The 14,432-nt window shown below is 39.0% G+C and overlaps 1 protein-coding gene across 5 annotated transcripts; it reads left to right on the forward strand.

Moving 5' to 3' along the window:
• Positions 1-239: 239 nt before the first annotated feature.
• On the forward strand, positions 240-8,918 carry Ald1 (fructose-bisphosphate aldolase). 5 transcript variants are annotated; one of them, XR_010654170.2, is made up of 5 exons: positions 240-520; positions 4,337-5,153; positions 5,412-5,611; positions 6,183-6,333; positions 6,511-6,890. XR_010654170.2 is itself a non-coding variant. In XM_070996074.1 (5 exons), the coding sequence occupies exons 2-5, from the start codon at positions 4,358-4,360 to the stop codon at positions 7,683-7,685; spliced, it is 1,161 nt and encodes a 386-aa protein (XP_070852175.1). In that variant the 5' UTR covers positions 240-520; positions 4,337-4,357; the 3' UTR covers positions 7,686-8,918. The 5 variants fall into 5 exon arrangements, 4 of the variants coding, with proteins under 4 accessions (XP_070852175.1, XP_036675298.1, XP_070852174.1 ...); XM_070996074.1 differs by lacking the exon at positions 6,183-6,333 and adding an exon at positions 7,596-8,918 and having other exon boundaries at positions 6,511-6,585; XM_036819403.3 differs by lacking the exon at positions 6,183-6,333.
• Positions 8,919-14,432: the final 5,514 nt, after the last annotated feature.

Consider the following 14,432-nt stretch of genomic DNA (forward strand, 5'->3'; position numbering starts at 1 on the left):
ATAGGTTACCAACTGTACAGGTTTATAAATCTATAACTTAGTATTAAAATAATATAAAATATCGAAATTCCTAAACTTTCAATTTTAAATGTAATCCCGCTCAGTCTAAAGCTGAAGCAGTCCAAAGCTATCCCCAAGTTTTAGCTCGTTTTAACATCATCTTTGGGGTTCCCTCACCCACTAAAAGCTCCCCCGTGGAGCTTTATTTTGGACTCCGTTTGCTTGGGGATCTGGGAATTTTTAGCGCTTGGCTCAGTCGGTTGCCCAACACCGCCGGCGACGACCTCTAAACAACCTTTTGGGGTCTCGCTCGCCATGTCTCGCTTATTTCGCTTTGGAATTTCACGTTGACGGCGCAGTCGGCGGGAGCAGAGGCATCGGCAGAGGCGGCGGCAGCGGCAGCGACCGACTCGAAGCGAAAATAAAAGCGTTAACCGCTCTCCTCCAGTGCAGCAGCAGCAGCGGACCCAGCCAGTAGCCAGCAGCTAATCACCACATCCCAGATTCAGTTTCCAGTTCGGTGAGTGGGCGTGATAAAGTGGAGGAACCCCTGAGAAAAATCAGGAATATATCCCATAATAACTCATAATCTGCCAGTGCAATTGAAAAGTCGCGTAATCGTTCCCATTTTTCTGGGCTGTTTCGTAATCCCCAGTTACAGAACAACACAGAATCTGTAATCGTGTGAGTGAGTGCGTAGTTCCCATGTATTTCGAATACATTTTCATCTCACCACTGCCTCGTGCTCAAAACTCTTATGACAAGTTCTAGAACCTTGAGGTTCCCGAGTGCTGTTGACCTATGCCCCGTGGAAAAAAAGAGTGGGGCTACGGGAACTGCAGGCGATAAGAAACCTTATCGGGTGACTCTTAACTCTCGAAAGTAGTTTTTCTCTACCGGCTCAACCGGCTCTCTCTCTTTAGTTTTTTTATCCCCACTCGCTCTTCCAATTGAGTTCATTTGCTTATTGGCAAAGTTTCAACTGCAATTTGTAGTCGCCGCTGCGGGTTTTCTTTATAAATAGTTGCCGCAAATGTTAAATGTATGTACTATGCATCGGGAAATACATACATTTTCGTATCATTCAATTAGCCAACGTCATCGTAAATTCCTCGGTTTGTTGACGTCTTCCTTTTACTTTATCCGTCTTTATCTATTGCACTTTTTATTTACCTTTCATTGAATGAGTAGAAGACGTAAAAAAATTGAGAATAGGTGGGGTATAAATTCGTATAGAGGGACTTAAACAGAAGAGGGAGGTACAAGTTTAGGGGTTGTTTTGATAGGAACCCAGATATGTGTGTATATTAAAACGAGTTTTGGAGGGGCAAGGACTTCTCTTGAAGGTCAACTGCAGATACCTGTTTATGATATTCAAAACAAGATACATTATTATGATTTAGTTGTTTTTTTTTAAAACGTTTTTATTTTTTATAAATTACATTATTGGCTGTCAAGATTTCATAAGACACATACAATTATTATAACTGCACTACTGTAAATACTATTTTTAAAAGCTTATTATTTTTATGAAGCCCAAATCCTTATCGTAACTGATGTAATAGATCGATTAAGTATAAAACACCTTACTATCGTAAACAACTCGATAAGAATTTATTGCTATATCTTATTACTTGTATTTATAACCCCGTTAGTAAACAGTTACCACAGCAAAGTTATTGGGGTCACACAAGAAGGGCATATCGTTAGTAATACCAGGAGTACGTGACGAATCCAAAGTTCCCTGCCTTCAAAAATGTTTTTTATATAAAATACGTTGTATACCACCCATTTTTGCTGTTAATCTCTTGACGTCAGTTGGCAGTCATTCCATTCGTAGCAGTTAGTATTATCTCCCTTGGGTGATGTTCTTTTGACCCACTGTCTGCCTTCGAGGAGGCCGGACCTAAAATCTCGTTATGATAATACGAAACCTTTGGAACCGCCAGTGGGGGCTCGTTTTTTCGTTGTTTTTGATTCAAAATTTCCACTGATAGCTGATACGAAATGCGGCCACAAGTCGAACTTGTTTGTTCATCTTTCCGGAGCAACTTCTACCATATTCCATGGCACTTTTTAGACACTCTGTAGATTTTTTGTTCGTTTTTTATCAGCTTGTTTTTGTACAAGCACAGCCATACATATAGACCGACATGTGTCGGTTTTATTTTTATACACGGTTTCTTGATAGCAACGTAAATTTATTTTGATTGTATTTTGTTGTCATGCGTTGACTGTTTCTCTTTTATTTTTTGTTTTATCGTATATATTTCGCCTAGTATCCGAATCTTTTTAGTCTTCGATTGATTGCCGGCAAGTGTAGGTGGGTGTTGTCTCCTGAGTGAATCCGAACTAGCTATAGATAACTTATCCTATAGATACAAATTTATGCATAAAAGAAATTCGAGTGAGAATATTATTATCTTTCGTGAAGCTGTATGAAATTTTAATATCATCTGTGAAAACAAAATGCAAGAAATATAATTTCAAACTTTTTAAATTAAATTTTTTTTAAATACTTATAAAAATAAAATATAATTGAGCAAATAATTGTAAATAAGCAGCGTTAATGAAAAATCGACGAGAATTAAAAACAAAATATCATATAATCTTCAAAGTTTTTAGCAGGTCACTAAGAAAATTATATACCACTAAAATCGCCAGTTTTTCACGTGTATGCCAAGTGTTAAATATATGGCGTGGGAAATCTGGGAGCTGCGGTAAACAATTTTTTGTAATAGGTTGCGGTGGTCTAATCTATAGCGTGATATTTATGCCATTCCAGTCCTTGGCTCATTGTCAATGTCAAACAAGTAGAAACCGAGTTTTTAGTCACCGCAGAGTATTTCGCATCTATATCTACATATTGCTGGATAGTCGTCGGTCTCTTTTGCACTAGATATAGCTATCTCTATCTCTATCTATCACACGCGCCGCACGACTTTCGGTTTTTCAACAATATCTATTTGCCTTTCGTAAGCAACAAATTTCGCTAGCAACATGTGCCGCCCCCAGCCAGCAACATTGTTGCCTGACCTTGTTCAATGTCAAACAGAAATTCATGCGCCCTGTGTTGACGTCGCTGCCGGCGTAGCCGTCGACTGAAGCAGCACTGTGGCAGCGATAATAAAAGTGAAAGTTTCCACGTCACGCATTATGCGGGTGGGAGAGAGAGGCATGTAGGCAGTGAGAGCGAGAGGGAAGACTCCATGACTTTGATTACATCAGAGGAGGGAATTATTTCCGAGGTTTCCGTGACTTTGCTCAGTTACTAAAAATTCATCGTCGAGGTTGGTTCGCTTTTTCCCAAGTGCTCTAAGGTTTAATCAATCGTGCGGTTTTTGATAATAGTTGAAAAATTAACAGGCCTTATAAAGATTTCGGAAACTGGCAGTTCCTAACGAAAAACATTGTAGTTTTTTTTTGGAATAATAAGAAAGGAAATTTTTTTTAAACGTTGAAGTTTTCACTCATTCTATAAAAAATAGGCAACATTTTTTATGTAAATGTTGAAAGTGTGAGAAAGACCGAAAAAGTGAGAGAGAGAGAGCAATAGATATAGAGAAAAACACGTTTTCCGTGCATGCGCCGTTAATCGAGTTCAATCACTCGCTCTTTGCTATCAAATCAGCTGTGAGAAACACTAACATGCAAAGAATTTATTATCTGCAATGGAAAATATTCTGAAATTAAAAAAAATTCCAAGTGACATTGACCTGACACTGAAAATATGATGATATAATTTTGAATCATCATAACATGTGATATGTGTAGTTTGGAATTTTAAAAATATTTCACAGATATTAGTCAACTTAGGATCGGTTATAAAAAAATAGTTATTACATTTTTTTAAATTTTGTTGGGTATTTATTTCCAAAGGCAGAACCATAGTTCTTATAAATAAATTCTTAAAAAATATTATTGCTTGATATATAGATACATTTTTATTGACTCGTTTAAAAATAGACAAAACAATAATAAGAAGTGGGTCAAAATTGAATGGTAATCCACCTTCTGATTGATAGATGCCCCATTAGCTGATATGATCTATAAATGTTCAGAAAAAACATACACACCTTTGAGTTATTAGAACTGTACGGTCAAACTGTTTAGATCATTTTTACAAAATCCCACACAAATTTCTAGTTTTCTATCCCCCCAAAAAGTCTTCAAAATTCTTCGTTTAAGCAATGGGTTTTTATTTTCTAAGCCTCTACCAAATTACGTAGCCAAATTACTAACTTGCAACCTCCGCTCTTCTTATTTTTCCACCAAAAATGCACCACCTTTGGCGATTGGCGTTAATCCGCAATGGAAATGGAATCTCGTTTTGCAGAACTACACTCGAATCTCAAAAATGACCACCTACTTCAACTACCCCAGCAAGGAGCTGCAGGATGAGCTGAGGACCATCGCCCAGAAGATTGTGGCCCCCGGCAAGGGAATCCTCGCCGCCGACGAGTCCGGCCCCACCATGGGCAAGCGTCTGCAGGACATCGGCGTGGAGAACACCGAGGACAACCGCCGCGCCTACCGTCAGCTGTTGTTCAGCACCGACCCCAAGCTGGCCGAGAACATCTCCGGCGTGATCCTGTTCCACGAGACCCTCTACCAGAAGGCCGACGATGGCACCCCATTCGCCGACATCCTGAAGAAGAAGGGCATCATCCTGGGCATCAAGGTCGACAAGGGTGTCGTCCCACTGATGGGCTCCGAGGATGAGGTGACCACCCAGGGTCTGGATGACCTGGCCGCCCGCTGCGCCCAGTACAAGAAGGACGGCTGCGACTTCGCCAAGTGGCGTTGCGTCCTGAAGATCGGCAAGAACACCCCATCCTACCAGTCGATCCTGGAGAACGCCAACGTTCTGGCCCGCTACGCCTCCATCTGCCAGTCGCAGCGCATCGTCCCAATTGTGGAGCCCGAGGTGCTGCCCGATGGCGACCACGACCTGGACCGCGCCCAGAAGGTCACCGAGACCGTCCTGGCCGCCGTCTACAAGGCCCTGAGCGACCACCACGTCTACCTGGAGGGTACTCTGCTGAAGCCCAACATGGTCACCGCCGGTCAGTCGGCCAAGAAGAACACCCCCGAGGAGATCGCCCTGGCCACCGTGCAGGCTCTGCGCCGCACCGTCCCAGCCGCCGTTACTGGTGAGTCCAGATTTGGGTTGAGAATAGGTGTCACTATAGTCTGTGGAAGTTGGGAAATAATATATCAGAAAACATAGTAATTATATAATATCTCTGGAAATCAAGAGATTGTATAATACTATATTAGGAAACCTTATAATAGTAATTACTTAAGATTCAATTCCAAAGATTATTCTGACACCTCTTCTATTGTATCTGGAATATCTTTTCCACTGTATTTTCTATTACGAACGCTTTTTAATCCACTTTCTCCCTTAGGCGTGACCTTCCTGTCTGGAGGTCAGTCCGAGGAGGAGGCCACCGTCAACCTGAGCGCCATCAACCAGGTTCCCCTGGTCCGCCCATGGGCCCTGACCTTCTCCTACGGCCGCGCCCTGCAGGCCTCCGTCCTGCGTGCCTGGGCTGGCAAGAAGGAGAACATCCCCGCCGGCCAGAACGAGCTGCTCAAGCGCGCCAAGGTGAGTCTTTGGATAGATCAATCTATATAAGATATGGAAATAGTTAGATACTTAAGAGGTGAATGATCAAAAATTGTTGGTTCTTAAGCTTTGGAAGAAGGTATTGCCAAGGCTAATTGGTTTCGGGAATATTAAAAAAACCGCAATTTCAAAAATCGATCCCATTTCTATATCTTAATCCTTAGAGGAAGGCATTGTCAAGGCTAATTGGTTTCGGAAATATTATAATAACCGCAGTCCCAAAAATCTGTCCCATTTCTATAACCTAATCCTTAAATGCTCCTTATCTCACCCATCAACCAGTACCAATAACAAATCTAATCTATTCTTTTTCATTGAACTTTACCTCTAATCTATTTACGATGCTTTAATCATTACTTCCTTATCGAGCTCTAACTAACGTAACACTTCTAACTTAATAACTAGACATTGGATTATATATATATATACCAAACAGTAATTTCAATCAGCTAACAACATTCTTAGTACATTTTTTTTTCTTTTTTAATAATCATGAACACCAAAAAAACCCATAATTTCATCAAACATAATCACCTAACCCCATACCTAGGCCAATTCTGAGGCGGCTTGTGGTAATTATTGTCCTGGATCTGTGAAAGGGTTCGCTGGTAAAGATACTTTGCATGTGGACGATCACAAGTACTGAAACAAAGAAATCAAGATTGGCTGCTTTAAGATGCCGAAGAACGAACTTTAATGGGGTAAATTGAAGAACTAGACCAGCTTTTAACTCAAGCCGACTCATCACCAAAACGCCTAACAAATCGCTCTCATTTTCCTCATGCTTCGCTTGCTCTATGCCTAATCTCGCCTAATCCTGAAAAGCCATAAAGCTGATTAATCCCAACCGAAATCCCGCTCTCCTCCCGCTTTCACAGGCCAACTCCCAGGCCGCCCTGGGCAAATATGTGCCCGGCTCGATTCCGTCGTTTGCGGCCAATGCCACCCTCTTTGTTGCCCAGCACTCGTACTAAGTCCCAAAAGTCAAGCACTAATCCCGAACCAGAATCGAGCCAAGATATATCCCAAGCCGAAGCTAAGGCCAACTGCATAGCGCACAAGATACTGATCAAGGCCCGAAAATGGACTGATACTGGCGGCATTCACATTCCCCCAACAACGGAACTGCAAATATATTCCTTTTAGCCTATCGTATACCTTTTACCACATAAACTGACTAGATCATAAAGAATATTTTGAAAATTTTATGATAAACTGACAAGCAGAAATAAATTATACATTCTCTTTTGATACCTTAGTTGTAAACTTTGTCTTTGATTTTGATAGTTTAAATGTAGTACTAATAATAATAAATAGTATCTAAGTTTACTTTTATATTTTATTTTAAGTTTTTTATTGGTCAGTTAGGGAACTTATTTTATAGGTTTATTTAATTTATAGGTGACCAAAGGTTACCTCGTTTACCCAACTTAACTTTGTTTATGATAAGTAAACTTTTTGAAGGGCCCTGGCTAACTTTCTAGTGTTTATTAGTTAAAGTAGAAGTTTCGGAATGTCTGTAGCTGACAGTTGAGCTAAAATTATGTGGTAAGCAAAAGCGCGCGTGCAATGAAAAATATGGTCAACCTGCCACAGGCTCCTCCCCCGATCCCCAGCGCTATTATATGTAATCGAATCATAATTTTCCTGTAAAAGAACTTGCAAAATGAAATTTTCCCAAACTTTTTACGCTGTACGTAACGTGTATTCGTGCGCTTGGATGGTTAGAAAGTTTCAATAAAATTGCCGCAGGTGGCTGGGAAAAGTTTTTCGTGTGCAGCAGAAATCAGTGCGAAAACTTTTCAAGCTGGGCGAAAAACTTTTCTGCTGCGGCCCGCCAAGTTATAACTAAGTAATAATTAAGAGCAAGCGTTTGTAATTAGGAAAGGTATTTTCCTGGATATTTTCCAGGATATTTCCCAAATAATATTAACCGATTTCCCCGCCTTTCCTCTACCCCCAGGCCAACGGAGATGCCGCTCAGGGCAAGTACGTCGCCGGAAGTGCTGGTGCCGGATCCGGATCCCTGTTCGTGGCCAACCACGCCTACTAAGGCGTTTGGATTGGGATGGACCTTGTCTGCACACAATAAGAAACGCAACCACATACAACTAACTACGAAGCAGATTGCTGGAATCGTTTGGCAGTTTTGTTTATTTTTATCTTAGTTTCAAGAGCTAAGCAAAGCAAGCATTAAAAAAACCAAAAAAAAAGAGAACACGAAGGATTACATTTTCAAAACATGTTTTTTATGTGTAGTACGTCACATGTTTGCAAATTAATTATATGATAAAAATATTTAAGAGAACTACTAATTGATGAATGCAGAAGAAAGGAATGATTATGTTCGATGGAGAAGCAATTTTATCTTTAGTTTTAAGCACATGAACCTATTATTGTTGAAGTTATGAATTTTCTATTATATTATTATGATTATGAAAGATTTCAATGCGAACAAGCAAAAAGTGTCGTAAATCGTTAAGTTAAACAAACATTTTATAGTGGAAACAACAGCAACCCACTATCAACAACATCAAAATGTAAAAGTCTTGAGACATTGAAATCGCACAAAGTTTTATGAAATTTTTTAAAGTTTTATAAAAAAATCCTCTATGAAAACCGATGTTTTACCATTATTATTACTCTTAAACTTTATATTTATGATTTATAAGTATAAGTGAAAAAATGACGCAAATAAACAGAACACATTACAATAAACCCGAAAAGCCCCCAAAACAACTCAATTAACCATATTTACTTATATATACACTGTTAAAAACAAAATGTTGTTAAAAAAAGTTTAAAAAAGAAAGATCATGAAGTCCATTGGCTGCCATACTGTGCAGGGGCACAGTCTTGTTACTAGATTTTTCCATCTTTGATCCTCTATCCACATTTGATAGATGGTAACAAGTGCAGCACGTTATTGTCACAGTACATATTACAAACTGAAATATTGTACCAATCGCTAACACACATATTTATCAAGCATGTTTTACTTTATATGTTATCAAGTTGCAAGTTCTGCATATCGTTGTTAATCGCATACTTATTTGAAGTGCAATGTGAAAATATTACAAACACAAAAGAAGGATATATAATACTAACCGAAAGGATTAGGCTTAAAATAGTTTATTGTGAAATAAACATTAAAAGTCACCACCACAAACAGCAACAACATCCAGCTGTACCATTATACAAGAAATAAAAAACAACAAAAAAATAACATCAGCATAAAAGGGTGTTGAAATAACATCTTTCAATAAAAACCTAAAGAGCAAAAGAATACTAGTTGGTTTTATTTTACTGGGTTTCTCAAAAAACCATTGCATACGCTCAGGCGTAAGTTACAGTTGGAGAAGCACTGAGAGAGCTTGGCTTTAGCCATTTTGTTAGGGCTAAGACATCGAGTGAAGTCGTATAATCTTTAGTAAAGTCATATATTGAATAATGAATGAGAAAGATAAAAATAGTAAATTGCTATAAGGGACCTACTAAATTTAAAAGTAAATAATAAATATTGTTATTCATTTTATAAATATAGAATTAGGAAAACTGGTTGATCTGATGAAACTATAAACAGATATAAAAAACTTTTTTATATTTTTTTGTGAGACTTTTATATAAGTGATCTAACAATATTTAAAAGGAAAATAATTATATTTTATTATTCTTGTTTTTCTTAATCATAACAATTATTTAAAATAATATTTAGCATTGCCTTGAGCATTTATAAAGCAAAAGTTAAAGACCGCAAATCTTAGGGTCAACCCTGAATCTGTATCCCTCTATTTGAGGGTCTTTCGTAATTTAAATACACAATTTCATTCATTACTAATGCAAATGTAAGCACGGCGTGCAACAAGCGACGTAATCTGCACCGTGATCCCTTTCCAATTGAGTTCGTGGCATTCGCGGGGTGCAAAGTTCGTTTAATCGCACCCAAATCAAATGCACAATGGCCCAGACAGAGAGACTCGATGATAAGATGGCACAGGGTCTTTTTAAATAATGGAGAGGAATAAATATACACAGGAAAAATTTGTTAGTATAAACATTTATTTTTACAAGTAGAAATGTTCAATATTATTCTTAAAATTTTTATAAATTCGGAATGTTTTGTTCTTAACTTATTACTCTAGAGTTTTTTTTTCTGTGCAAAATTGATTGTTCGATTATGGTTGATTTAATTACGATTGTTTTTTGGAAAGAAAGGAATGCCAAAATTTATAGCGCTGGGATGAACGTATTGTTTACACCGTTGCGTCATTGGTTGTCTTCGATTGAAAGCAATAAGGAAATTTTGCAATCTTTGGGGGAAGGGGCCAGTGGCTCTGAAACTGTGCCGGAAATGTGTCGCCCAGTTTTCGGGGTTAACAGCCACAAAGGGGACCGGCAGGAGAATCCAACAAAAGGTGCTGGCATTTGGCATCCTGATCCACAATGCCCGTGGCTGTGTCAACATTTCCTATGTCGCACTCACACCCACACCCACCGACCTGCTGGCACAAAGATTGTCCACAAAAGTGGAATTAATTGTATTTGCATAGGATGTAAACATCATCACGTTGCCGGCAGGATCTCGTCCTGCAACGTTTCTAAACTGGATTCTCTGTGGCTCGCAGCCTTTCGCCACCTTTCTTGACAGGCTGCCCCCTCCAAAAACACCAAGGGAAACTGAGCTATGGGAATATTTAAGCTGTGAACTTTGGGTTTAAGATCAAATATATCATTGGAATTATAATAATACATTAAAATGAAATATATAGCAAGTATGTTTAAAATATAATTTATTAATATATATTATAATAAGTAATTTTTGAATATTATTAGTTTATTTAAAATGGAAACTAACACTAATTATTCAAAACTTGTTTTTAGTTTTTAAAGGATTTCAATTATTTCTTATTCTTTTTAGCGTATCCCTAGAGTACATCTAATATTCTCAGTGCATTGAACATTCATTGTATCCTTCGGCTTCCTGCGGTGCAATTGTGATTTTACCTTACCCTGGCACGTTGCTGATTACGCTCAAAGGAGAAGCGAGTTCTGTGTCCTGCGTTCGGAATCCTGAATCCTGAGAATGGGGAACGTGGCCCCGAGAACTGAGACGACAATGGCGACGACATAAATATCAACGGCACGTCATGTGGCGCCGAGGAGGAAGTGGATGTGGATGTGAATGGAGATGAAGATGGGAATGTGGATGTGGATGTGGATGGTGGCAAGTCGTCGCACACAACGTGTTCGGCCGGAAATTGACACACCGTGTGAGATGTGGCTGTGGACCCAAGATCTGGGAGCGAAGTAGTGGGGACTCCAGGACTGCGAAATGCAGTTGATTGAGCTTTGCATAATTTAAGCCACGCTCCATTAATTACATGCCCGTGCCGTCCTGCTCCGAAAGCCCAATCGATTGGCAGTCATTTCGCACATGTCCTGAGACACCGACATCCGGTGACAGCCCCTCATTGCCACGTTCCCACGAGGACCTCCGCCTGGCCAGCTGTAATTGCAGATTGCTTTTCCTTTGCTGGCCAGCCAAATGTGAGGGTGTGAGGGCCGTTTCTAATTAGCTGCAAACATCACTCGGGGGCCCAATAACAAAACCAAATGCGTGACACCAACACGCCAACGCAGCAGAAATAGCTCAAAACGAGCCCTGGATCCGCTGGACAGGCCATCGCCATCCACCATCAAAGAAAATCCTCCAAGGCACCGGAATCCACGCCGGACTACTCCCAAATGCATTACGTTGGCCGCACGGTGGAAGGGATCAATTAAGAAAGGACTCCTGTTTGCGTGATTTATGGGAAGGAAAAAAAACACATATTTATGGATGATTGGTGAAATGTAATCATTGAAATTAAGTGAGGTAGGAAGTTGGCAAGGGTACATATTGGTATGTTTACGTGGGACCAAAAATAATATTATTTTGTACATTTCCTTAAAAATATTTGTAATATAGTTTGTTTAAAATACTTTTTTTGTATTATTAAAATTATAAAATACATATCCCTTAAAAATTGTTTAGTATTCTTTATTATTTATTTTAAATTTAGGTGATAGTATAGTATTTAAAAACATTATTCCGGTTTTTTTTAAAATAGTTTTAAGATGTTGTACACTTCTTAATTATTAAGACATGTGGTCTGAAAGGAAGTTGTCTCATTTTTTGTCCCTTAGTCGGATATTATGTCTAATCTTTTTGCCTGTTTCACCTCCTCTAAAATCGCCTTAGCCCATTGTAGCCCACTTGGCTGGTCAGTACAAAGTCCGGTCATTTCTCTATCCCACTCTCTTTTTGGCCATGTTTGTGTGCATTTGGGCCATGTGCGTTGTCGCCGTCGTCATGGCGGCCAATGTGAAGGTCGATCGATCCGCGAGCGCCGCCCAGCCATTGTCCACCGCCCCTTTTTCCGACTTTTCCTCATTTTCCCGCCATCCCTTGCAATCCCAGCAGCTCGTCTTGGCAATTTATGTTCATTGAGTTGATGTTGATTTGTGCGCCGCGGCATGATTTTTTAATGGAATGTAATTTATAGTTGGGAGGGGACTGGGCGTGCGGAGTCGGTCGGAATCGGAATCGCAGGCCGGCAGACGGGCGTGCACTCGATTGCATTTTGGCCGAATGCACTGGCCGTGTGCCAAATGAGACGGCAAAAACGACACAAATTGCTTGGCTATCTGCTCCCCTCCCCTCCCTCAGCCCATCCATTTGGGCCCACTCGCTGTCTGGCGGTACGAAATGTGTTTCAAACTCAAATGGCATGTCAAAGAGCAGTGGCTCTTAGACTATGTAAATTTCAAATAAATATTGCAGATTTAAAAAATAGTATACTTTTTACAGGAAATAAACTTTAATATTTATATATAAAACTAAAAAAAATATTTAAAAAATATTAATAATATTTCTGTTCCATCTTTGCCATCTTTTTATGCACCTTAACTTTATAAGTTTTTATGTACCCAAAGAAACCATTACGGTAAGTGTAATTGATCTAACAGGAAATAACCCCGTAATTTGCACTAATTTATTGCAATTTAAAAATCGATAACCAATCCAAATGGCCAATTTGAAGGGTTAATAAAAAATAACTCTCCATATCAAACGCTTAAATAGAAGCTCTGTACATTTAAAACTTCAATATAAACTTGTATACTTTTTTTGTGGCCCATTTAACTTACGTTTTCAATAAAGTTACGTATAAAACTATTGCTTGGCTTTTTTCAAATGTATGCAAAAAGAGTTTCAGAGCAAACTTTTCCATCTGGACCGGAAATTGATTCTTGATGGGGAACATACTCGTTTTTCCCTCTGCTGAATTCAAGCATGAATAACTTACTGGAATCGGAACTCTTAATTAATGGCAGCACTTTTCTGTGCGCTCTTTAAGGAGTTGAATAACACAGTGCCGACAGTAACATGACAATGAGGCAATCACAACAATTTTGACAATTCCATTTATCTTATTTGCACGAATTCGCAGCCATAATCGACAGAACAAATAAATCGCCAAAAGGGGCATGAAGTTCTGAAGGGGCAAATTACTGCGAATATTACGCGATGCTCATGCACGATATATGCAGTGTAAAAAATCCCTATTAATTTAATAAAATATTTTAACAACATTTTGATTTTGTAATAAGTATAGCTATTAGTTATGAACTATATTTTAAAGTTTATTTATAAGATAAATGATATTTGGATTATTTTATGTTTTATAAAATGTATAATTTTATTGAAATATATGTAAAAACATTAGGTAGGAAATTTTTCTTTAAAAAAGATTTTTTTATAATTGTTAATTTTGTATATAAGTTAGTAATTTCTAATTTTACTGTGTACTTAAACAAAAATGGGGCCACAAAGAAACCGCCGGCTGCTGCTTTAATCGAATCAAACTGAGCAAATCCGCGGGGCGCAGAGATTCAGGTGAACGAACGACGAGACTTTGCCTCCGACTTTCACTCCCATTGCATCATAGAACTTTCTGAACGCCTTGACATTCTCCGTTCTCCAACCCGATCCCCCACCTTTCCCCCTTTGCCAGCCTTTCACTCACGTGCAATTAAAATGCCTTTGAAATGCAATCTGCGACGCGTTGCGTTGATTTGATTTGAGCCCGACATCGCGTGAGTCGAGCTGTGGGCTTGCATAATACCCCTGTGTTCATGGGAAGATATCGGAAGACTCATGGGGGGTCTGGGACTGGGAAAATGGAAGTAATTATATGTGCAAATATTTTCTAATGAGCAAGTGCAATGAGTACCATTTAATTCAAATGGGCAGAGCCGCAGAGCAAACGTTTTGCTGCCGCGAATGTGTAATGAGAGGGAACTTATTCTACTTCATATATTCTTAATCATCCCGCTGCCTTTGCTTTCACGCAGCTGGAAAATGGAACATGCAAAGCCTTTTAGCAGCTGGCAGGGGAATCCCCTGGCACTTCGCAGAGTAAACTAATGAAAGCAGAAATTTATCACACGGAGAAAGTCGCTAGCCGACAAGTAGAGTAAATTAATCAGTGAATTCCTATTTTTATATTTACATTGCCACGAATGCGATGTTGACTCAATTGAATATCTTATCTCAGGGAAATGCCCATTCATTGAAGACCGGAGACTAAATTAAGTACGAATGAATATGATAAATTTGTTGATAAAACAGAAAATTCCAAGAATTTATTGTGCCACACAATTGGGTCACTTGAGGGATACAAACAAAATATAAGATACATTTGCGAATTCAAGATATCATTTATATATTTCTTATTACTTGGGACATAGTTTCCTTGTG

Source organism: Drosophila suzukii, chromosome 3 (genome assembly GCF_043229965.1).
Source record: "Drosophila suzukii chromosome 3, CBGP_Dsuzu_IsoJpt1.0, whole genome shotgun sequence".
Lineage (NCBI taxonomy): Eukaryota > Metazoa > Arthropoda > Insecta > Diptera > Drosophilidae > Drosophila > Drosophila suzukii.

Coding starts and splice junctions, on each gene's coding strand:
- Ald1 (XM_070996074.1), top strand. CDS start 4,358: ATGACCACCTACTTCAACTACCCCAGCAAGGAGCTGCAGGATGAGCTG. Junction 5,154..5,411: donor CGTCCCAGCCGCCGTTACTG/GTGAGTCCAGAT, acceptor TTTCTCCCTTAG/GCGTGACCTTCCTGTCTGGA. Junction 6,586..7,595: donor CGGCCAATGCCACCCTCTTT/GTTGCCCAGCAC, acceptor CTCTACCCCCAG/GCCAACGGAGATGCCGCTCA.